Source organism: Melozone crissalis, unplaced genomic scaffold (assembly GCF_028551555.1).
Source record: "Melozone crissalis strain CALT ecotype California unplaced genomic scaffold, PUWL_Pcris_2 ptg000045l_1, whole genome shotgun sequence".
In the NCBI taxonomy this organism is placed as follows: domain Eukaryota; kingdom Metazoa; phylum Chordata; class Aves; order Passeriformes; family Passerellidae; genus Melozone; species Melozone crissalis.
The window spans coordinates 3050752-3074056 of record NW_026535823.1 but is presented as its reverse complement, the minus strand read 5'-3'; the positions used below and the strand labels follow the sequence as shown (position 1 = coordinate 3074056).

Genomic DNA, 23305 nt, shown 5'->3' with positions numbered 1-23305 from the left:
GGAGCGGGATGAAGCGGGAATGGAGCAGGATGGACCAGGATGGACCGGGAATGGAGCGGGGAATGGAGCGGGGATGGATCCGGGAATGGGGGAATGGGGAAGCGAGGCTGGTCCCGGGGCTGGGGGCGATGAGGGCAATGGGGACTGATGGGGACTGAAGAGCTGCACCGTGGGGGTCACGGAAGGAAGGTGGGAGGCAGTGGGGATGGGAGCGGATGGCAGCAAGGGTGGGCAGTGGAGAGCGAGGGCGGCAGGACACGGTGTCCCCCAGCAGGGTGGTGGCGGCGGTGGCAGGAACAGGAGAGGACAGGGGCTCTGCAGCTGCCACACTGCGCTGCCCTTCGCCCAGATGTGGGGCGCAGGCAGCAGATCCGGGCTGTGCCCAGCGGGATGGGAAATCCCAAACCCCAGCGAGCAGGGGAGCTTCTGGACAGACGGACCAGCTCACTGCCCCACGGCTCACCCCCGCAGCTGCTCCGAGAGGAGACCTGCGTTCCCACGGAAGAGGTCTCAGGAGGACAGCAGCTGGATTCAGCCCCAAGATCCCTCCCAGTCCTCGGCTATCATTTAAAGCGTTAAAAATCCTTCTGCCCTGGCTCGGGCTCCGAGGACTGAGAGCCCTTTGTGCGCAGTGCTGACACGGCAGCCTGGCCCGTGAAGGCAGGATTGTACCGGGGCTGGGGGAGAGAGGGGCAATGAATAAACCTCACTGTTTTCCCCTTGTAATTCTCCAGATCTGGAGTCCCTCCCAGGCGTGGGGCTGGACAGCCAGCGCCCTAACCCCATTATGATTTTTCCAGGTATTCCAGTGTAACCCCTTGGCAAGTCCCCCTCCATCCTGCACAGCTGCCAGAGCCTCCCTCTCTGCTCCAGCAGCTGCTCGTGGGCAGGCGGCTGTGCCTCACAGCCACCATGGCCATTCCATGGGATTGCTCCTGGCCCACCGCCCTCCCTGCAGCTCCTCACCTGCTGAGGTGAGGCCAGGCCCCCAGTGTGCAAACTCAGGAGGAATTCTGGTGTTTCACCAGGAGCTGCCACTTGCAGCTCCCCTCGGAGCTGAGCATTACTCATCACCCCTGACCCTGAAGTGGCTCATCCTCCACTTTGTTTCCCTTGGCCTGAGCAAAGCCTCCGAGCCCCAGCACAGGGACAGGCTCCATGGCCTCCCTGGCACAGCTCTTGGGAGCCAGCAGCTCCAGCTGGCAGCTGAGGCTCAGTGGGAGAATCCAGCCAGGGAGAGGGAAGGCTTTGCTCCCCTGCTGCAGCTCTGGGGAACCTGCTGATTGCTCCGCGCTCATGGTGCACATGGACTCAGCTGCTCGTGGGAGAAAGCATCCCATGGCAGCTCTGTTGGGGAGATAAAAGGGCTGAGAGCAGCCAGCAGTGGGTCCTCTGCATGATAGAGGCTGGGAGTGACTGAATCTGGATGGACAGAGTGGATTTTGCTGCCAGGAAGGTGAGGGCCAAGCTTCTCTGAGCTGCCTGTGCCAGCAGGGAATGCACAGAGCAGAGCAGAAAGGGGACAGGGACAGGTGCCCCACTGTGTCCCCACGCCAAAGTCCCTCAGTTAGCTCCCCATTGTCCTCATGATCCTGTCGTTAGGCTATAAATCCTTTATTTATGAGGAGTTAGAAATGTGTTTGAGCATTGCTTCATCTTCATGCAGCCCTAGTACACACCACCTGAGCCCCAGCTCCCCACCCAGAGAAGACACTGGAAGTGGAGAGCTCTGCAAGGTTTCCTGCAGTCCTGCCTGGTTTCTGACCGTGCCCTGCCCCTCTTTGCCCCCAGTGTCTCCCCCAGGTGTGGGAACCCAGCCCCAGCTGCTGGTGGGGCAGGGTGCCTGGCACAGGGCTGGGTGCACTGGGGCACGGGCAGCGATGCCAGCACAGGGATTAGGAGAGCTGAGCAGGCAGAGTTTGTTAAACGGCCCCAGCAGTAAGGGGAATCCTGGCACTTTGTCTGACCAAGACCGGGGGATCAGGCCCTCCCCGTGACTCCACTCAGAGTCTCGGTCTGCCATGATTTTGGTTCCACAGAGGATCCACGCACTTTTCTCAGAGAAAGCTCCCAGGGGCAGCAGCTCCCCAGATCCCAAATGCCTCACCTCCCTCCAGCCAGGGAATTCTGCCAGGCAGATGTGCTGGGGGCTCTGCAGTGCTCACCCCTGCTCCTCTCACAGAAGGCAAAGTGCTTTTGAACATTCTGAGGTGCTTTTGGTGCGTCTGTACCTGGTCAGTGAGGACCATGGCACTTCTTTGTCCCCCACCTTGGAGGAACTGCTGATTTCAACAGCTTTGTATTGGCTTGCTCAGAATAAATTTTGTTTTCTTGCAGTAATTTTCAGTGGCATTGATGGTGGTTCAGGCATTCAGACCTCAGCTCAGCCCACACCCCAGTGCCTGCCTTGTATCCCTGGTTTTACATGTTGTCCCAGATAAACTTTGCATTTATCCCAGATAACCTGCCCTCATCTGGGGGTCCTTAGGACAAATATGCTTGAGTCAAATGTTCCAGCTTTCTCCTTTGTGATCAGGAAGGCTGGAACCCCATTAAAATGGGAGCTGAGGGTGTTTCACAGTTACAAGATGTCAGCAGCCAAGAGGTTTAAGAAAAGCAGGAGGGAGAGAGGCTTCCAACAAAATCCTCAGGGCTAGCAGCCTTGTGCCTGTGCTGCAAATAGCTTGTCCTGTGGCTCATCTGCAAACTCTTAACATCCACATGACTTGGCTTATGCCACGATTACCTTACCTGCCAGCCAGCCTGTCTTAAAAAGAAACAGAGAAGTGCAAAGGCATTCCTGCACCAAGCCCTGCAGGAATGCTCTGGGCTCCCTGTTCCCTGTGCTGCTAATCCCAGGGGAATTTGTACCCTCTGCCTCAGCTGCCTGCTCTTCGGCCCCTGGAGGATTTAAATTGCAGATGGAGTTAAATTGCAGCTTTGACCAAAGTTGGTCTGACCTACAGAGTGGCCATTAAGCTCCGAAATGGCTCTGGGCAGCAGTGGAACAGGAGAGGGATTTGTGGTCACCCTGGGGGTCACAGCCAGCTCTGCAATGAATGACACTGGCACCGTGGCGTGGCCGTGGCTCAAGGAAGGGACAGCTGCTCACCACAATCGCTGGGTTCCCTTTTTTGGGTCTGTATCCAGGGCTGACTGAAGAAGAAGGAATCTGTAACTCTCCTCTTGACCTTGAGCAGCCTCTAGGTAGCTACAGCAGCGATTGGCAGCAGGCAAATCCCGCTCCTCTCCCAGCACACGCACAGCCCGGGCATGCCAGCCCTCCTGTGCCATGGTGTGGCACTGCCAGGCAGGCACAGCCCCCAGCAGGAGAGGGGCTCCCTCCTGTTCCGGTGGCACCCAGAGCCCGGCCTCAGCCCCCAGACATGCTGTCATGTCCCTCCTGTCACCAGGCAGGAGCCTTGTGCTGCTCTGCAGCCAAACTGAGCCACAGGCCACCCTCTCCCTCCTCTCAAGAGTTCCCTCCTGGGACAAGATGCCATCACAGCTGCAAGGGGCTCATGGCTCTGAAGGGGGGAACATGAAACCCCAGTAAATGTCCTGAGGTACCACACACACCTCAGGGCCTCCAGGCTCAGGAACCACAGGACCCAGTGCTTAGGTTTGACCGTGTTCACAGGGGTCTGAGGATGAGGGAAGAGAGGAAGGATCTGACTCCATGTTTCAGAAGGCTTGATTGATTATTTTATGATATATATTACATTAAAACTATACTAAAAGAATAGAAGAAAAGGTTTCACCAGGAGGCTAGGCTAAGAATAGAATAGGAAAGAATGATAACAAAGGTTTCTGCCTCAGACAGAGAGTCCAAGCCAGCTGACTGTGATTGGCCATTAATTAGAAACAACCACATGAGCCAATCACAGATTCACCTGTTGAATCATTGATTTCTGATCATTGATTATCTGTTGCATTCCACAGCAGCAGATAATCAATGTTTACATTTTGTTCCTGAGGCCTGTCAGCTTCTCAGGAGGAAAAATGCTAAGGAAAGGATTTTTCATGAAAAGATGTCTGCGACACATAGGATTTGGGGCTGCTGTAGCTCCTGCAAGCACATTTTGTTCTGCTCTTCTATGCAAATCCTGTCCCTGCTGCCAGTCTGGGGTGCCCCAGCTGTGGCTGGTGAGGAGGGTGCGCTGCTGTTGGGGTGCTGTGCCGCAGTGGGGCTGGGGAATCCCGTTTGCAGCGAGCATGGCAGCGTGCCAGGGAAGCTGAGGGCGCTGTGGTGGCCAGAGAGCTCCTGCAGGGTGAAGAGGAGAGGAAAAGACAAAACAGAGAAAAAGCAGTGACAGAGGAAACAGGTTTATCGTCCCTCTGCGGAGCGCTGGGGCACAGCACAAGGGGTTTTCTGTGGCAGGATCCAAAATTGCACTGGGTTGCTGCATGCAGCCACGAATGAGCTCTGGGAAAGCCTCGTGGCCGGGTCCAACAGCCCCGCTGGGATGGGCAGGGGAGCAGGGACTCCCCAACTTCTGCTTTGTCCCCTGCAGTGGGTTTGTGAGCTCAGACGTGAATGCAGCAGCTGGGAGCAGCCGTGTGAGCTGTGCAGCACTCAGAGCTGTGGGCAAACCCCGGGGCAGCCCTGCAGGGCACCCAAACGCTGCACAAGGTGGGGGAGAAGGGGACAGGCTGGGCAGGGGAGGTGGCAAGGCTGCTCCAGAGAAAGCAGAGCCAGGAACACATCTGTAGATGGGGCAGAAGTGCAGGAAGTGCAGGAGGGTATCTGCAGGGAAAAAGTCAAATCCCATCTCTCCCCAGTGCAGGATGCTCAGCGACCCTCAAACAGCTCAGACTGGGGTGACCAACAGGGACAGAGTGTGAGGGGTCAGGGCTCAGCAGGTGCCCCAAGTCCTGCCCCGGGGCTTGCTGAGTGCTCAGGACCAGCCCGGCTGCATCACTGGGACAGGGAGATGGCACAGCTCCAGGTGCTCTGGGGCAGGATGTGGCACTGGCACAGGCACTGGAGGAGGGCTGGTCCCACAATCAGCTGTCCCCGGCCAGCTGCCAACCCAGCACCCCGCCCCGGGAACAGCCTTCATTTTTGGGTGGCAGAAAATCGACATCCTCCTTTCCGAAAGGTCACATTGAAGCGACACAGCAAAGTGTGAGGGGCAGAGGGGACATCCCGAGCCCTCAGCCTGGCTCTGTGGGATATCCCTCCCTGGCCCTGGTGGGATTCAGAGCCCTCCAGAGCTGTGGCAGCTCACACTGGCCACACAGGGAAGGAGAACAAGGACCAAGGTGTTCAAAGGCTCAACTTCAAGCTCTACCACCCTGGCCACCACTGCTGTCCAAGCATTTCTTTGGTGTTGAGTGCTCTGGGCAGGTGCTGCAGGCACAACCCCTCATATCACTGGGACATTCACCCACGGCAAAACAGCTTCCAGAAACCATGGGATCCCAGAGAAATAGATGCTGGAATTGGATCTTTCTCAAAACCTACTCAAAAATGGGGTTTACAAGTGCAAGGAGCTGCTTCAAAGCAGAAGCAGCTGGTGCCCAAGTCACACAGAAACCCAAACCCTCCTGGTCCCAGAGTGGTGCCAGTGCAGAGAGCGGCCACAGCCTGTGCCAGGTGAGACCTGGTTTATACCTGACACGGTGGCTGGAGCGCCCAGCCAGCATTTGCCATCCTGCTGCACTCCTCCTTTGCACTCCTGCCCCGCCCAAGGTAGGTTCGGCAGCATCGGGGAACCAGCTCTGCCTGTCTGCTGTCACTGTGTCACTCAGGGAGGAAACCTGTGCACCCCAGTGGGCAGTGGGGTACACAGCCATGTCCCTGGTACACAGCCCCTGCTCCCTGCAGCAAGCACTGCCCCCAACATCACAAAGACACCCGGGGTGCCCCGACCTGAGCTGAGGGGTGTCAGCAGCCAAAACTGGCAGCTTTTGACCTCCGTGCTCACATGATGAGCAGAGCAGCTCCCAGGACACCCCGCACGAGCATCTTTCCTTTTGCACTCTGCCTGTACCCCGTACCAATATTTCCCCAGTGGCAATGGGCACGCTGTGGGAGAAGGGAGAGCTCAGCTCAGCTCTGTGCTCTAAACCCACCCAAGCAGGGGCTCAGGTGCTACAGAGCCGCCAGGAGTTTGCTCTGCTCCCACTTCCCCTGTGCTCCCCCACACGGGACAAAACCCCTCGTGTCTACCAGGCTGCGGGGGACAGGTGCAGCAGCTGGGGGATGCCCAGCGGACAAAGGCTGTTCAGAGCCTCTGGAAGCACAGGGGGACCTCAGAAGCAGGAATGGAGACGGGAAAGGCGCTGCCTGGGAGGTGACAGGCAAACGCTGCCTAGGAAGTGTCGTCCCAGCCACGGGGCCCGGCTGCACGGTGCGATGAGGCCGGGCAGCACCGCCTGCTCCGAGGGCCCTCGCAGGCACAGCCCGGCCTCACGGGGATGGCCAGGCACGGCAAGGAGCTGGGGGGTGCCCTGAGGAGGAGCTCCCTTTGTGTCCGCAGCCCCGCACCGCGCCCCAGCCCCGCGCAGGCACTGCCACCTGCAGGCAGAGCCCCGGGCCGGCTCCGGCCCTGCCGGCACCGCGACCCCCGAGCCCCGGCAGGGACCGACCACCACCCCCGGCAGGGACCGGCCGCCGCACACCCCCGGCAGCGAGCCCCTGGGACCCTCCCAGCCGAGAGCAGCCGACATGAAACGCGCGGAGAAAACGGCAGCTGCTTCTCCGCCCCTCTGCCCGAGCTCACACCCGGCTGCGCAGGAGGCGCGGAGAGCCCAGCAAAGCAAAACCCTGTCCACACCTCCTTGCACGGAGCAGCAGCAGCATCCCTACCCTGTTCGAGGGACGAAAGGAGGCTCTGCGTTTCAAATTGCCCGCAAGGTGTTCCCTGGAGGCCCAGGCTGGCCTGAGGGAGAGGAGGACTCCTGTCACCCCTCTAGGCGAGCAGCACTCACAGCTCCATGCCCTGCTCACGCTGGCACAGCCCACGGGGGACACACAGCCCACTCACTCACTCCCTGTTTGTGCTGCTTGACCAGCGTGGCCACAAAACTGTCCCCATACAATTCTGCCTGTGCCGAGGAGTTTTCCTGGCAACAGGCAGAGATGTGCCAGCAGGAAGAGACCCCTGCTATAACCAAAGTACAGCTTCTGCAGCAGAAAATGGTCAAGATCACGTCTTTCAACAAGCTCTGCCTCCAAAAGGGAGCCCTGATATCCCAGGTGGTTCCGTCTATGGGGTCTTCACCCTCCTGTGTCCCTGGAAGGAAGGAAAGCATCCCCCAGGGTCACAGGAACGAGACACAGGACACGCCACGCCGCAGAGGGGATTTTTCAGAAGCATTTATTTCCCTGCTGACACTGGGGCTGCAGAGGGCAGCTGCTCCCTGAGCTGCCCCGTGCTGCAGAAACATCACCCCTCAATCACAACAATCCACGGACGGTCGGTGTCTGAGCGGTGAGACCTTCCAGCACCTCCCTTACACAGACCTACATCACTGGGACATTCACCTCATAGGGACACCACTCAAAAGGACTTAAAAATCATTATAATAATTATAATAAAGCAACCTACAAAGTAACACTTAGAGGCATCATGCAGAAACCAGATTGCTTTAGACTATGTGGCAGCTCAGAGTTGCTGGGTTCATCGGTGGACGAGTGCTTGACTGCATTCTGCCAGTCCAACAAGGTGCCAAGTTGGGCAGCATTCCCAGACAGGACAACAGCTGTGCAGGAAACACTTCCAGGTCACAGTTTGTACATCCAGAACTACACAAGGTTATGTGCTTGTAAAAGGTGCTGGGAAGCCCTGACACTTCCCTTCTGTGACACCACCTGCTTCCTCTACCAAGGGGCAGACATTTGAGTGCAGCAGAGTGCCTGAGCTGTGGGGTTTCTTTTTTCTCTCTCTCCTTTTTTTTTTTTGTAATAAAACCAAAATCTGCTAAAATGTTATTCTCAGCACAGGTGGACCAAAAAAAATTATAAAAAAAAAAATCACATTACACTGGTGATATAGAGATTGGCCCATAAGAAAGAAGAAGCTCTACACTATTGCCCCATAATGAGCTTTTCTTCACCTACAGTTTCAACTTCCCAAGTGAGGTAGGGAGAAGGTGACCACGGGTAAAAGAGGTGGCGTTTCTAAAGGATTTCACTGTTTGGAAGTTATCTTAATCCTTCATGCAGTGTTCTTTAGAGGAACACTGCCTTTTCTTCACAACAACATTCAGAGTTTTGGTTTTTTGGTTGTTTTGGGTGAGGGAAAGAGGGAGAAAGAAAACAAGGATCCCAGAGATGAAATGCTGGCAGTTTTGACACATTTTGGAAGGAAAGCACAGTTATAAAAAGGAAGGAAATAATGTAGTGAATCTGCAGCTAGAAGGGAAAAATAGAGAGTGCTGACATAGTTTGCACTGTGCCCATTCCAACAGCATTAAATTACACACCCTGTTCATGTGGAAACATACTGTCACACACAGCTGTCAGGAGAGGGAGAGTGGACACTTAGAAACCTGGAATTTAATTTTGCAGAACCAGTTAATACAGAAGCCTTCCACTGGCCCTCCTAGTACTGGACAGAATGTGTTTTAAGGCATAGTTCAACATCCATTTCTTCCTAAAGCAATTTAAACAAGCCAGGATGTCAGACACAAAACACTCAACAGGTATTCTGACAGAGGTGAAAGCTGGTTTATGTACAGTGAAATACTTGCCTGCAAACAGGGGAGTCTTGAAAAAGAAAGAAAGAAAAAGAACTGCAGACCCAGATTCTAAAAAAGCAAACATTACCAACACAAGGAATGTTCATTAGAGTCCAGTTCCCACTAGAGCTACTCAACAGGAGGATGTACAATATGATTATGCTAAACAGCACTGATTGACTGATCCCAGAGTGCCCCGGGAGGGGGAAGAACCTTGGGAGGCCAAACTCTGCCGTATCCCAGTGCAAACTGCCTCAGAGGAAAAGCCTGCAGTCAACAAGCCTTCACACCTATTGTTAGGCTCCACTAAGAGATGCAGTAGCCAGGTGTCACCTAACGACTCCAGGACACTCCTGCGAAGGTGATGGTCCTGTGTGGATTCTAATGCACATCCCCCATGAGCAGTGTCCTGCACACATTCACCTGCCAGGCCACTGGCTTTCCCTCTTCCATGGCTGGGCCAGCTCACAGCCACCAGAACCTCACATAGACAATCAGCATGATGAAGAACACGGCTACGGCCGCCAGCTTGGCGTACGTGGAGCGCATGTTCAGGTACTTGGCGTCCTGGCGGTACTTCTTGGACAAACTGGACAAGTTGTTGGCCTTGGAATCAAGAGCTGTTCAAGGGAAAGGGGAGAGGAGTTAGGATTAACTGAGCATTCCCCAAGTGTAACATTAGGTGTACAAGTTTCTCTTGGCAGCGTGGCCTGTGCCCCCTGTGCCCAGGGCTTGTCCTGCTGGGATGAGAGCCCCCCGAGCTGGAGAGGGGCTGGTGTTCCCCACAGCAGCACCAGCACCTGCCAGCTGGTTCAGAACACAGCTGATCCAGCTGAAACACCCACTGGGCTCACTGCTTTTCTCAGCAGGGTCAAGCCTTTCCCTCAGGACGCTCTGCCCACCCAGCTGCCCCAGGAGACAGCACTGTGTGCCAAACCCTGGCCAATCCCAGTACCTGACAGGGCCTCTCCTCGCTGTAGGACCTCCTCAATGTTGGCCACCATAATCCTCTGCACATCCTGCAGCTCTGTGTTGATGGAGCCCAGGTTCCTCCTCGCCCGGCTATCAATGTAGAGCTTCTTGGTTTTCTGGATGTAGGTGTCTGGAAGGAGACAGGGCTGTCAGGGGGAGTCTCACCTAGCACAGAGCTGCCTGGCTGCAGGAGGGAAGCACTGCTGGGACAGCCAGAAGACTACATGCAAATATTCACTGGAGTGAGGCCAAAGATTATAAGCAGGAAATCTGAATTAATGGATATGCACCACTTCCATACCACTTCTCTATTCTCCTGCACAGAACACCCGTGTCTCTAGTGCCAAGGAGAATCTGAACTGTCACTTCCACAGCACAAGCTGCAGAGAATCCCATGGCTGCTGCTCCCTCCCAGCAAGAAGTTTCCTGACTAGCCACAGGGAGAGGGACCTCACCAAATTCAATGAAGGAATAGGGCCTGGAGACTGTTGGAACCTTCTTGCCATGCTGCTCATCAAACTCTGAGTGCAAGTCTTCCAGGTATGCAAAGGCCAATTTCTTGGGGAACCCAGCTTCACACAGGACCAGGTAACACACTCCTTTCTCGATGATGTAGCTAAAAGAATGGCAGACAGAGCATTAATCAATCAATTTTGAACCTGTCCTGTCAAACACCACCCTGCACACCTTTATTCCTATGAGGCAATGAGAGCTGGGTACAAGAACTTCAAGTGTAAACCTTTCTGCAAAGCCATGGCTTATCTTTTCTCTAGCCAAAATAAATTTTCTTGTAGCTTCAGCCTCTACACCCATGCCAACAGTCCTGGGCTTTGACTTCAGCTGAACAAAAGCTGGCCTGTGAATAACATTAGCTTAACAAAATACCAGCAACAAAAGAGTTGTAATTTTGGAGTATAAAAAGAGAACACCCTGCAGTCAGGAGGAGGGAGCACAAGAAAGTTTGCCAGCAGAGTAGAGGGGAAGGTGGCCAACACATCCCTAAGTGGCAGCACAGCCAAGTACCTGAGGCCACAATGGAAGCTGAGGCACTGAGATGAGGAGGCACACACAGGAGCTCGGTCTCAGCGTGCTGGGAAGGCACCCAGTCCCTGCCAGCTGTCCCTCCCCATTTCAGAGGGCTGGCTATGCCCTTCCTCAGCACCACCAGCCTGCTGGAAGGGTGCTGCTGTGCACAGGCATCACCACAGGGGCAGCTGGGGAGGGGCACTGCTGCTAACTGGGTGCTGGTGACCTTACAGGCTCACCATGGGTGGGTGTGACCATGCCACCAGTTCTCCAAAGCACACAGTGACACTCCTGCTGCTGTGTAAAGCTGCTTGGTTTGCCCCCCAGCTGAGGGCACACGGGTCCTCTTCTCACCCACCACCAACCCTGAGATTATTTAGGCTTCACTTTGTCACTGTGCTGCTCCACATTCCTATCTGAATTTTCCTCCCCACTTAGCCAATATAAAAATAAAGGCTACAATACTCCCACCAAAAGCAAGGGGGTGGAGACAGTAAACAGCCCTGTAAACACTTTTGAATGCTTATCTATATTCTTCAGGGTGGAGTGAGAATGCTACTTTTAGGTTACCTTCCTTTGACTTTCTGCATAATGCCATTAGGCATTAGTCTGGTTAGCATAAAGATTAGCAGTGTATTAAAGAAATGATCCAGTCCTGAGGGCACTGTAGTAAAATAAGCAGCTTAAAATTTTGTTAATAGACACATCAAGCTTACAAAACAACTTCACCCCACTCCCCACTGTTTTTCCAGATACCCCAGCAGGGCCATGTCCTTTAAATCCTTTAAATTAGCCATCCTCACCTTGTTCCTGAGCTCAGGAGTATCCATTCCTCCTGCCTCTATGTGAACCCTGAACAACAGATTCACCCCAACCAGAAGAAGAAACTGCAGCTGCCATCATCCATTCCACAGCATTTCCCCATGTGCCCGTGGCCTTTGGTCCTTTTTATGTTCCTCAGCTTGGACTGCATCACCTCCCTTACCCCTGGAGACCTGCTTGCCACATTGGGGTTGCTAAAGATCATCACCCAGAGCTTGATTTAGCCACTGCCATGATGAGTAAGACTTGAGCAAATCGAGAGCCAGTGTCAGAAGGGAATTCTGGCAGCACTCTCCAGGTGAGAGCACTCTGAGGAACATGTCCCTGTTCCTGCTCTGTTTATCTCTGCCTGGAGCTCCTCAGCTGCATTTCCCACTTGCTTCTTTCTCCCTGCTGTGATACTCAGTGTGCTGGGTTAAAGTTGGTCTGTCAGCACCACAGGGAGCGAGCTCACCTCGCTCTACCCCAGATTCAGACAATTCTGTCAACTTCAGACCAGAGTTCCTGCCCAGCTGAGCCTCTCAGTTTCATCCTTTGTGTGCACCCCCAAGCTTCAGCACAGCACCTGCCTGCCTGTCCTCACTCAAGGGGGGACTGCCACTGTTAACTCTGCTCAGAGTGCAGCCAGCAGGCCTCCTGTAATCACACTGGGCATTTTGAGAGAGAAAAGCTTTATCCTGGTAACAGTGGCAAAGGCCAAGGGTTGCTTTGAAATGACAGGTAGGAGTCACTTCAGCCATTCATCAGGCAAAGGTCACCTGCTCACTGACAGCACAGCAGAGCTGCTGGTGCTCCTGTACCTGCACAGCCCCAGGGCTGACACAGCTCCTGCAGCTGAAACCTCGGCACAGCGTTTGGCAGAAATCACCCAAGGGCTCACAATTTAAACTTCAAGCTTCAGGAAAGCTCAGCTCTGCTTTGAACTGATGAAGCTGAAGATGTTCAGCAGCACCTCAGCAAAACAGCTTCACCCCACTCCCCAGCAACACCCTGGGCTGTGCTGCTGACTCCCCCCAGAGCTGAATGCTCTGTCCTGCTTTGTGCTGCCCTCAGCACTCTGGTCTGGCACAAGACTGGTGAGCAGCATGGCCATGGGTCAGCGTTATTTCAGACTAAATCTCAAATTCCCCTGTTACCTCTCCTCCCTGCAGGGAATGTTTCTGACCTGAAATTGCTCTTTCCACACGGGTCCTGCTGCAATGTCCCACCTCAAAGGAGGCAGAAGCAAGTGCTCTGCAGCAGCAGCTGTCAGTGGCCAGCAAAACCCATCCAGGGACTAGCTCAGCCCAGGAGCAGGAACACTCCTGTCCCAGCCAGGTAAGCTGGCTGCTCCTTTGGGACAGCTGGCAAAGCAGGCCTGCCCAAGCCCTCCCTCCTCTCACAGCTGCTGCCAGTACAGCCACACTAAGAGGCTTTGATTTCCTGGGCAAGTGTTGCCACCTTGCCAGACATCTCCCTGCTTGCATCATGGGGGTAACTCAAGAAGGGATTTACTGGCATCTGCACAGGCTCCTTCCCAAGGCTTCACTGCCAGGCAGAGCTACACCCATGCTGTGCCAAGGAGACACTCAGAAACGAGGCAGATTTTAAATTCTGTGAAGATTTAACTTTAGAAAAAGCAAGAGGAAGAGCAGCACTTAACTCCAGCGACAACACCCAAATCCAGCAGAGATAAGGGTGGCCATGCCAGTCAGGGTTATCCTCTGACACTCTAACTCCCTATCAAAGGCAACCAGAAGCCCAGAGAAAAGATTTTTTTATAAATCTTGTCTCAGTTAGCAGACAAAAGGCAACCACAAGAAAAGCATCCCCCAAAACCTCACGGCTTTTGCCAGAGATTGCCCATCCAAAAAACTCCTGTTTTCATCTCTTGATGCCTCTGAATAAAGGGTTGGGGTGGGAGATTTTGCTCCTGTTGCTGGAGGAGAGGCCCAAAGCCAACCTTGCCCAGCATTCAAAGGCCACCTCCCCCTCACAGACACACACCCAGTCACGGGAGCCACCTGCCACAGAGGGATCCTGCTGGGGGTGGCACCGAGGGGATCCGGGCACAGCCCTGCCACAGCTCTGCCTGGAGAGCTCACCCGGCCCCTGAGCCCTCCAACAGCCATCCCTGCCATGGCACAATGCTGATTCCCAGCAGGATCCTGACTGAGTGCTCGGGCATTGCCCTGCCAGGCACTGACATGGCACAGAAAGAGGCATTTTCCCCTCACACACAAGCTTTGCTGCCTTCCAGCTCCCCCTCTGCTCACCCTGCTATTAAGGAGTAAGGGTGTCTGACCTCTGCAAGATTTCCTTATTTCACAGCCATGCTCTCTTGCAGGAGTGCTGCTGGAGAATGCCAAAAGTGCTTTTAAGTCAAGAGCTCCCAAAGAGTTAAGGAAATTAACTAAACACACCCAATAAATCTAGCAACAATAAGACTGAATTCGCTGGATGAGAGAAAGAATTCTGTCAGGTATTAAGACAACAATAACAGAAATATTCAGAGATGCTCGACGTGCTTGTAATTCATGAAAGCTGAGCTTTCACAGGGCACAGAGAAGGCAGTCCTGGCCAGCAGGAGGGCACAGTACACGGCTGTACAAGGACAGATCTCTTTAAAGACGAGACATAGGCCGCCCAGAAGATGCAGTGAGGGCACAACAGAGAGGAAAGCAGGGAGGGAACAGACCACGAACCGGGATGAGAACCCAGCGCCAGACACCTGTGCCAAGCAGTGCCAGCTCTCACTCTCTCCCTGGGCAGCAGGGCTGGCAGCAGCCCCGTTCCCAACGACCCAGCCCGTCTCCAGGTGGGTTCCCGGGAGCCGCGATCCCGCAGCGCTGCCGGTACTCACTGGAAAGCCATGGCTCCCGCCTCCAGCGTGCAGCGCGTCGGGGACTGCTCGTTCAGCTTGCGGAAGAGCTGCTTGGCCTGGCTCTGGTACTGCTGCAGGTCGCGGCCTGACTGAGGAGGCAGGAGGGAGGGAGGAGAGCGGCTGCACGGCCGGTACCGGACACACCAGGGGGCTCGGGGCTACCGGCACCGGCCCCACGGCTCTTCCCGCCCCACCCGCCACCACCGCTGCCGCAGCCGCGCCGCTGTGAGAAGGGACTGCGCGGCTCCCGGTGGGTCGCCCCCCGCCCGCTCCTCACGGACACACCAGGCCCTCCCCGGCCGCGCCCCGCCGGCCGCACCTGCTCGTCCTCTTGCATGGAGGCGGCGAGGGGGAGCCCGTCCGCCACGCGGGCGATCATCGTGAGCAGCACCATGGTCGCGCCCGCCGCCCTGCCCGCCTGCCTGCCACGGAGCCGCCCGGAAACTGCCACCGCCACTTCCGGTGCGCGGCCGCCGCGCCGCCGGCACTTCCGCCCCACCGTGGGAAGGGCGGCCGCGCCGTGCGCGCACGCGCCAACTCGAGACCACGCCCCCGGTATAGCCACGCCCCCTAGGAGCAGACGCGGCCCCTCCGCACGGCCACGACCATCATGCTCCGTGTGACCACGCCCTCTCGGCAGCACCGCCCCGTTCCTGCCGCGCCAAGTAAGCCCCGCCCATCTCCCCTGCCGGCCCCGCCCTCGGCCCCGCCCCGTGACGCGCCCCCCGCGGGCGGGGCGGGGCGGCGGCGGCCCGGCGCGGTGGGCGCGCGCCAGGGCGGCGGGCACAGCCATGGCGGCGGCGGCCGAGCGGAGCCGCCTCAGCTTCCCCGGCGGCACCGGGGCCCTGGGGCGGCCCGTGCCTATGAACCTCTTCGCCACCTGGGAGATCGACGGCTCCAGCCCCAGCTGCGTGCCCAGGTAACGGGCGGGCGAGGGCGCGGACCGCACCCCCTTTCCTCCGCGGCTGCCTCCTGGAGCCCCGTTCCCATCACCTGTGCGAGCCTCCCGCAGCCGCAGGGCCCTTCCCGCCCTCGCCGCTCCCGCAGTGACGGGCACGGCTCCTCCCGTGCCTTCGGGCTGGGTGGCGGTGCGGGGCTCCGGCGGAGGGCGGGGGGTGCTGCCGTGTGTCCGGTGTGCGGGGTCACCTTCGCCGTGCGTGTCCCGCAGCCCCCGGCGCGGGATGGGGCTCGCCGGTACCGCGGTGCCGCCGCCTTCCCCGGGCAGTACCCGCAGGGCTGGGCTCGGGTGCGCATCCCTTTCTCGGGGTGGTTCTGCGCCCTGTGCCCGTGTCGCCCCGTTCCCCTGCTGGGTGTACACACGCGGCCGTGCTCCCTGCCCGCATGGCAGGCATTCCTCTCAGTTTTTGGAAATTTTGCGCTCTTCAAGCCTAGCTCAGAACAGAATGCCTCTGCGGATTTAAACGTGCCGGAGACAAATCTTTGAAGCGCACCTCTTTATCTTTGTTTGTTTGTTTTGTTTTAAACGAGGAGGTAGCGAGCGGGCAGAAAGGAAGCAGAGTCATCAGGCTGGCCTGGCAGGAACGTGAAGCTCTGCAAGCTTTACAAACCCCCCAAATCCCTCTGTCTGCTGCGCCATCCACACGGCAGGCTGGACTCGGTGGCCATGCCCCTGTGTTGCAGGGACGAGTAACTATCACAAACACTGTCGTGGTCTGACATCGTGGGCAGGAGCAGAGAGGGGCAGAAACACACCTGAGTCCTGCTATCGCAGCTAATCTGGGTTTATAGCAGTTTATCTGTGCTAGCAACGCCTTAGGCAGCAACTTTTTGAGCTTGTGTCTCGTTCAGCCTTTCTTTTCTGCAACGGGAGATCTTGGAAAGGCTCTGGCGCCCGGGGGAATGTGCCTCTGTTCAAGGAGTCCCTTTGCTGTGGAAGTTGTCACTTGGATGGGAATAGCTGGAGGAGTTGGTGCTTTTTCATTTTGCACTAGACAAGAAAGTGTCCCTGCTGCTGGCAGGGGGCAGGTCTTAAATGATCTTTAAAAGGTCCCTTCCCACCCAAAGCATTCTGTGGTTCCAGTGCGATTGGCACTGTCCCTGCTGTGCAGAGGACACAGTAGCACTGCTCTGGAAACAATTCTCTCCACTGCACCCTTTGCTACAGTAAAGCAGCTGTGTTTCCATCCCATCCAGCCTTGTACCAGTGGCTGTTGAACAAATAAAAGCCCAAACGTCTGACACTGTCAAGGACTTTTCATTCTGCATTATCATTTATGCTGATACTTGCAGATCTGCAAACGAGCTCACAACATAGCCTGCTTATCTGCAAATCTGTGGATGACCAGAAAATGCAGTGTAAGGACACTGACCCTGCCTTGGTGGGGAGCTGGATGCTGGAATTGTGGTGGGCAGCAGATGGTTGAGGTGCCTGCAGGAATGTGGGGAATGCAAAGCACATGTGGATATCTGGGCATGTGGGGCAGAACTGGGGTTTGAGGGGGAAAGTCTGGAATTGCTGTGAAGCAGGGGATGGTAAAAGTGCTCAGATTGCCTGCCCTGAGGAGTTGATGGAAGAATTGGGGCATTTGGGACCTTGTAGGACCAAAGCTTTTGGTAGAGGGAGTTTGGTGTGGCGGTGGCTCCCTCTGCTCTGGCCCTGCTGTTGCCATTACTTTTGCTTGCTCCTCCTGGGTGCCCTTTTTCCCTCAGCCAGGGGGATGAGCTCCATCCAGCTGCTGCCAGCCCTGTGAGCCTGCATTTCCCCAGATGTGGAGTTTCCTGCTGGACACGGAGAGGGCAGCCCAGGGGCTGGGCACAGGCTGTGGCTGTGGGTGCTGGGTGGGTTTGTTAAGCCCAGGTGAGGTTTCAGGTTCTGTGGGGATGTTGGTCCTGTGGCAGGGTGAGGTGTGTGCTGGGCAAACACCAAGTTCTGCAGCAGTCAGTGCTGCTGTTTCTGACCATTGATCATCATTTCATTACGGGCTTTGCGACAGACCTTTCTGTCAGAGAAAGCAGGAGCTTGAAAACCTTTAAGTTATGCCTCTGCCTTTTAAATTCACATGGTGATGATTTTTACTATGGCACAACGACATTTAAGGTTCTTTTATCTTAAAGCAAGAGATATTTAGAATGAAGTGCTCTGCGTGGGAAACCATATCCCAAGTGAGCTTGTTGTCCCAGCAAACGCCTGTTGGGACATGAGGGGCGGATGTGGAGGGCCTTGCTGTGTGGTCACACACAGTGGAGCTGCCTTGGCCTCTGCTGAGATTTCCACCAGTTCCCTTCTGGGTCTCTGCTGGCAGGACAGGCTTTCCAAGCAGAGAAGAGATTTGAGCTTGGCACAGAGTCAGAGGATTCACGGAGAGGAGCGCGTGCCTGGGGAGGGAATGTGGCTTCCTTCCCTTCTCCTTTTGGTTCAATAAAGCTTAGCCCATTTCCAAGGTGTTTCTGCTACTGTGGCCTGGGGCTGGGTGGAAGCAGTGCCTGCAGTGGTCCTGCCCTGCTCTAGGTTGTGTGTGGGGTGCTTGTGTGGATGTGTTCGTGCCTGTGCTTCTACACACTCTGGTGGGTGGTTTACTGAAAGTCCACTCAGCTTGGGTGGGGTGTCAGCAAAATCTGGAAGGCTGCCTTGGTGCATCCATGGAGTTTCCTTGTGTGAGAAGGCTGTGTCTAAACTTAAGGAGGAATGGTAGGGAAGAGTCATGGTGGTGTCCTGCAGTTGTGCGCTTGGTGTGAAACAGGAGGTGAGGTGGTGTTTTGCATTTGTTCTGGCTTCTCTCACTCCTCTGCCATCTGCAGAAGTGATTTTATGATTTATTCTTCAGCACACGCAGCTCCTGGGAGGCTTGACCATAGCATTTCTGAAATGCAGCTACTTTCTTTTAGTCATCCCAGAAATGTGACTCAAAATGTCTCACTATCTGGGCGTATCCACTGCATACCAGAAGGGAGAGATGCCTACCTTCTCCTGCTGGTTGTTCCTTCTGTGCACTGAAAGACTTTCCTTTGGGGAAGGTTACATTACATAAAGTTCTCCCTACCACCTGTAAACACTGAGAGTGATCTTGCTGCATGGCAGCAAGAGAATCAACACCTTTTCCTCTTATTGAAAGAGTAGAAATAAGAATTGTTCTGTGGATTTTGGTGTTGGTTTTTTTACCTTCCAGCCTTTTGATCAGTCTGTGGGTGTGAATGGCAGGATGCAGTACTGTCCCATGAGGAGATGGCACCATGTGGAGGCTGTCCAGAGGAGGAGAGATCTTGGTGGAAAGGTTTGTTGGAAGGGTCTGCTGAAGCAAGGGAAGGCAGCAATATTCCCATTTGGAGCGGGTTTTGTTTCAGACTACTGCCTGAGCTGTCACAAACAGGTAAAAGTTGCTGCTAAGCTTTGAACTGTGGATTGAGAGCCAGCTGGATGCGGAGCAGTGTGCCCCAGTGTCCCTGGGCGCTGCAGGAAGAGCAGAGCAGTGCAGAGGCAGCGCCAGAGGGCTGGGGCTGTCACTGGGCACTGCCTGAGCGTTCCCCCTGTTGGCTCACTCTGTAGCTTGCCTGCTGGGTGAGGAAATGCAGAGGGGCTCACACACATGCCCTGGGCCCACAGGAGGCTGGGGGTGTGGGGATGTGGCTGCTCAGGGCTGTGGCATGGCCCTGCAGCACCGGGACATGCACAGCAGCCCTGGTACGGACGTGCCCGGGGGCCATGGAGAGGGCTGGGGTGAGATTTGGGACTCAGCAGCTGAGTGATCCTAGCAGTGTGCTCGTGCCCCAGGCCGTGTGCTCCTCTCTCTCTGCCAGCTCCCATCTCCCTCCACTGCTCTGTCTGGCTGCCTCCTGTGGGCTGATGAGTGGCAGAGGGCTCTGTGAGCGTGGAAGGGTGGCAGCGCTGCAGGTGTGTGACAGGAGGGACACAGTGAGCACTGCTGGGGCGTGCAGCCACTCCAGCAGTCTGCAGGTTTGCACCCATAGCCGCTGATTGCCTCTGCTAGCAGAGTGATGAGGGGCTTGTGGCCTGTGTGAAGTGCACAGCTGGCTCTCCCTGCGAGGATTTGCCACAGATTCACGCAAGAGTGGAACACTTTGCCCTTTGGTGTGAAGGATGCATGCCTGCACTGGGAATGGGAACTTCTCCTGGCCAGTGAGAGCATGTTCTGACCTGGCTTGAGCAATGCCAACTGTGCATCATGCCATCAGAGAAAGGTGAACAACTTGCTAGAGTAATAATTATGATCAGGTGATGCTGTCTAATTAAAAACACGGATTAATTCAGGTAGGGAGAGATCTAACATAAGTGTATCTTAACCTTCTATTCTGTTGGTATGTTAACATTTAGGAGAGAACTCTTCCTGGTTAGGATAACTGCTGGCATGTTCATTGGGAGCTGACAATAGATTTTCAGTGCATTTGGAGCTAGGAAAATGTCTAATTACTCAGATGACTAGGTACATTTCAGAAGTGCGTATTTGGAGGCTTTGTTTTGACTTTGTTTGAATAGCATGAAATGCCTAACATTTTCCCTCGAAAGGAAATTGAATACAAATGAGGGCACAGGACAGCCTTTAAAAATATCACTGAGATGATGCTGAATGTGTGAGATGCATGAGGAAAAACATCCACGACTGAGCAATGGAGATAAACTGCTGGGAGGAAAATACAGTGGGCAGAACCAACCCTTCTTCCTGGAGCTAGAACATCCTATTTCTCCTCCTTAGTCTTTGGGGAAGAGATCAAACCTGAGGGATCCCTAAGTGTTCCCCATGTAAATCCTATCCCTTTGCATGATCCTGCTGAATGTAACTTGGGTGCTTGTCTTGTTCAGTGGAAGTGTTCTGTCTAGAGCCCGAGTGGTTTGTTGGAGTCAGAGTTCCAGTGAGACCTATTTTGAGTCTTTTTTTAAGGTGAAGCTTGTGCATTTTAAGAACAGCTCTGAAACAGATCCTAAAACCTCAGAGCTGCCAGCCAAAGTCTCTGGATGGGATTTTACATGGTTTTCACCTGGATGCTTTGTGCATGCCCAGTGCAGAATGCTGGGAAGGAATGGGCTGCTCTTTTGAAAGGCCTCTTTCCTCGCCTTCCACCAAGTGAGGGTGCCCAAAGCATCTTCCCCTCGTGTCCCCTGGCAGGTCTGGCCTGTGCTCCTGCAGCCCTGCTTGGCAGGAGGTGCCCCTGCAGCTGCTTGTCCAGGAAATAAAAGCTCTTGTCAAATGGAGCTGTTGGTGCTCCACCTTTCATCAGCTCTGAGCGGGCGGACAATTTCTGTGGCAAGCTTGTGGCTGTATCAAATTAGCTATGAAATGATTTGCATAATAGATTAATCAACCAGCAACCAAACATCCCTCTTTTCTGCCAAGAAAAGAAAAGCAACAACTCAGCTGTTACAAGAGGCCATTATGTTCCTTGCAACCCTTAATCTTTCTCTTTTCCAAGAGCTCTCCGTGTTTTGGCCTCGCGCAGGAAGCTGGCCTGCTCGCTGCCTTCATTTGCGTCACATCTTGGCAGCTCTTCCCAACTCTTTGGGGCCAAATTGTGCCACCGTTATGGTGACCTTCTAGGGAGGGTATTTCCTATGGAATTGGTGGCTGGCTGCCAGGCGACTCTGTGTTGCCAGGTTCTCTATTAGCTTTGCCTTTCCATTGAAATTCCTCTGGGCCCCTTGAGCTCCTTCAGAATTGACCCATTTCCTTGGGAAGTCACCTCAGCACATAACTGTGAGTGGGCAGGAACTGGTCACTGTGCTTTGTTTCTCCTGTGCTTCTACCTCCGTATCAGCCAGCAGTACGGGTTTCCTAAGCTGTACAGTCTCCTCCTGCTGCTCCAGATGTGACATCTGTGTGTCCTTGCCTGGCTGAAGGATGCCCAGTCAGTGCTGGGGGAGTTTTCAGTCCGAATGGATCCCAACGTGCAGATGATAAGAGGCTTAACTGGCTAATTGAATGTGATAGCGTGAAGCTTCTCTCATGGTGAGGTTTAATTGGATTATGATACTGTACAGTGATGTGGAGCCTTGCAGGGCATGCAGCCAGCTTCACTAGGAGAGAGTGGATCCTTGCTAATCACTCATTTGTTTAAAATAATGAGTTGCCTGGAGAGCTCTGATGGGCGTGCTCTGCTTGCTGCGGCCCGTATCCCTGGAGAAGGGATCCCTAAAAATCCAGGGGCTACCACACACGTAGACCCTGTCCTTGGGGGTCAGGATCTCCAGGTGAGGCTCCTTTTGGAGCTCCTTTTGTTGGGAAAACAGATGTGTGGGCCCTGTTTGTGTGCTGGAGTCTGGAGCACGTTTCCTCCTGGGGACCCAGCTCAGCCTTTCCCACGTTCTCTCTGTGCCTGTGTCGTTGTCCCAAGCTGTGCCTTTCTTTTGAGGTGGCCTCCTTGTTCCTTCTCGCCTAGCAGCTGCCAGTTTGCAGCCAGGCTGCCTTCCAGCACACTTGCTTGCAGGGCAATAACTATTTTAGATCAGGAGCTCAAATGCTTCCCCTGCCCCAGTGGGAAAGCAGTCTAATTTGTAAGGTACGCAGCAAAAGTAGGACTGGGAGCAGCTTTTGTATGCTGTGAATTTTGTTTGGTGGAGGTGCATAAAGCAAAGCTGGGGTCTGCAGGGCAGCCAGTGTTGAGGGGCTCACCTGGCTCGGGGTATTTGTGGCAGCACCGGTGATTTGGGTGCTTTATGGAAGTCACCGACTGAGCTGCTGTTCCTGCACTGAAAGTAACAATGTTTGGTTTACTGATGTTTCAAAAGGGTTTCAAACGTGCGTGATTGCTCAGATCTGATTTCAGAAGAGTTGTCAAGGAAAATAGCATTTGTTCTCCTGTAAGCAGATGGATTAGCATAAAATATCAGCTTTGATGTCGTGTGAAGTGTGCTCCTCATCCATAGCCTTTGTACTGCTTTGGAGAGTTAACTGTTTGGCTCCTCAGTGTTGGGATGGGCTGGGAGATGCCCAAGGATGCTGTGTGTTGATCGGGCACCCGGGCACTGCAGGCTTTTGATTAACTTGTCCTGCTTCTTGCTGTGGCTCATCCAGACAGTCAGATAAATGTGATCACTTTGTTGTTGCTGGGAAATGGCAGCTTAGCCACTTTCCCCCCAGTGCTCTGAAGTGTGGGACCTCCCTCCCCGAGCTCTGGTTTGGTGTCATGATAAACCCGCTCCCCTCTCCTGCTTGTTTGCTTTTTTGGCAGTCAGGTGCTCTGGAGCCTGCAGGAGGAAAGTGAAGGGCAATAGCCAAGGGGGAATGCTGGTGTTTAACCAAAACCTACATAGCTCGCAGGTCCTTCTGGACCTCAGGGAGGTAGTTGGTTTTGTTCTGAAAAGGAAAAAAGGGAACAAATCTGGTGATCTAGGGTGACCTCTTTTTTAAATTGTTTTTTTAAAGCATGCGTTGCTGGGGAGAAGTGGAGGTTTGAAGGTGGGAGGCTGTGAAGGAGCAGGGCATGAAGGGTATGCCTGTGTGTGCAGGGTGAAACATGCTCACTGCTCAACAAAGCACTTTATTTTGCTGTTTAAAATCTTCTGAAAAAGACAGTATGTGCTTTCATCAGATCCCTTTGCTCTGCTGAGCTCAATTGTTCAAAATCTTTTCCTGCTCTTTTTGTTTTTCTGCAAAGCCATTGCTGTGCAAGGGCTTGGAGGTGCTCCTCATTGCTGCTAAGTAAATATCATGTGCAGGAGAGGGACTGCTAAAGGCATCTTTACCTGTGCAGGGAGACACATGGCAAGCTGTAAATGGAGACATGGGGAAACCATGGAGCTCATAATGTGGCTCTGGCCTGTGTTTCAGAGGTTTCTGGTGCAGGGCTCTCATTGATGGCCAGAACGAGCTGCAGCTTGCACATGTCTGGTACGTGTTTCCCAACAGGCTGCAGGCCAGATCTAGATATAGAGCAGAGAATAACCCCCATGGGGAGATTCTTAGGAAGCCTTATCTATATATAGTCCATATAAGTCTGTCTCCCCTTTCTGCTGGCAGCACAGCC

General features: G+C 54.6%; 2 protein-coding genes across 11 annotated transcripts in view; one reads left to right on the top strand and one right to left on the bottom strand.

The window, feature by feature from the left end:
* Positions 1-7309: 7309 nt before the first annotated feature.
* The window catches only part of SEC22B (SEC22 homolog B, vesicle trafficking protein), a 293305-nt gene continuing 277309 nt past the window's right edge, over positions 7310-23305 (bottom strand). Inside the window, exons 2-6 of one of the 2 annotated variants that reach the window (XM_054285942.1) lie at positions 14691-14781; positions 14351-14460; positions 10116-10276; positions 9644-9790; positions 7310-9308 (exon numbers count right to left, since the gene is read on the bottom strand). In XM_054285942.1, coding sequence (XP_054141917.1) covers positions 9154-9308; positions 9644-9790; positions 10116-10276; positions 14351-14460; positions 14691-14765 — 648 coding nt within the window. In that variant the 5' untranslated portion in view covers positions 14766-14781 and the 3' untranslated portion in view covers positions 7310-9153. Of the gene's footprint in view, positions 9309-9643; positions 9791-10115; positions 10277-14350; positions 14461-14690; positions 14832-23305 lie in introns of those variants that run through there. The other variant, XM_054285941.1, reaches the window with a different exon arrangement.
* Positions 15163-23305, top strand: part of PACS2 (phosphofurin acidic cluster sorting protein 2) — a 75332-nt gene continuing 67189 nt past the window's right edge. For 7 of the 9 annotated variants that reach the window (XM_054285937.1, XM_054285932.1, XM_054285931.1 and 4 more), the window contains exon 1: positions 15172-15290. In XM_054285937.1, the coding sequence (XP_054141912.1) occupies positions 15235-15290 (56 nt within the window). In that variant the 5' untranslated portion in view covers positions 15172-15234. Of the gene's footprint in view, positions 15291-23305 lie in introns of all 9 variants that reach the window. The other 2 variants (XM_054285929.1, XM_054285928.1) reach the window with 1 other exon arrangement.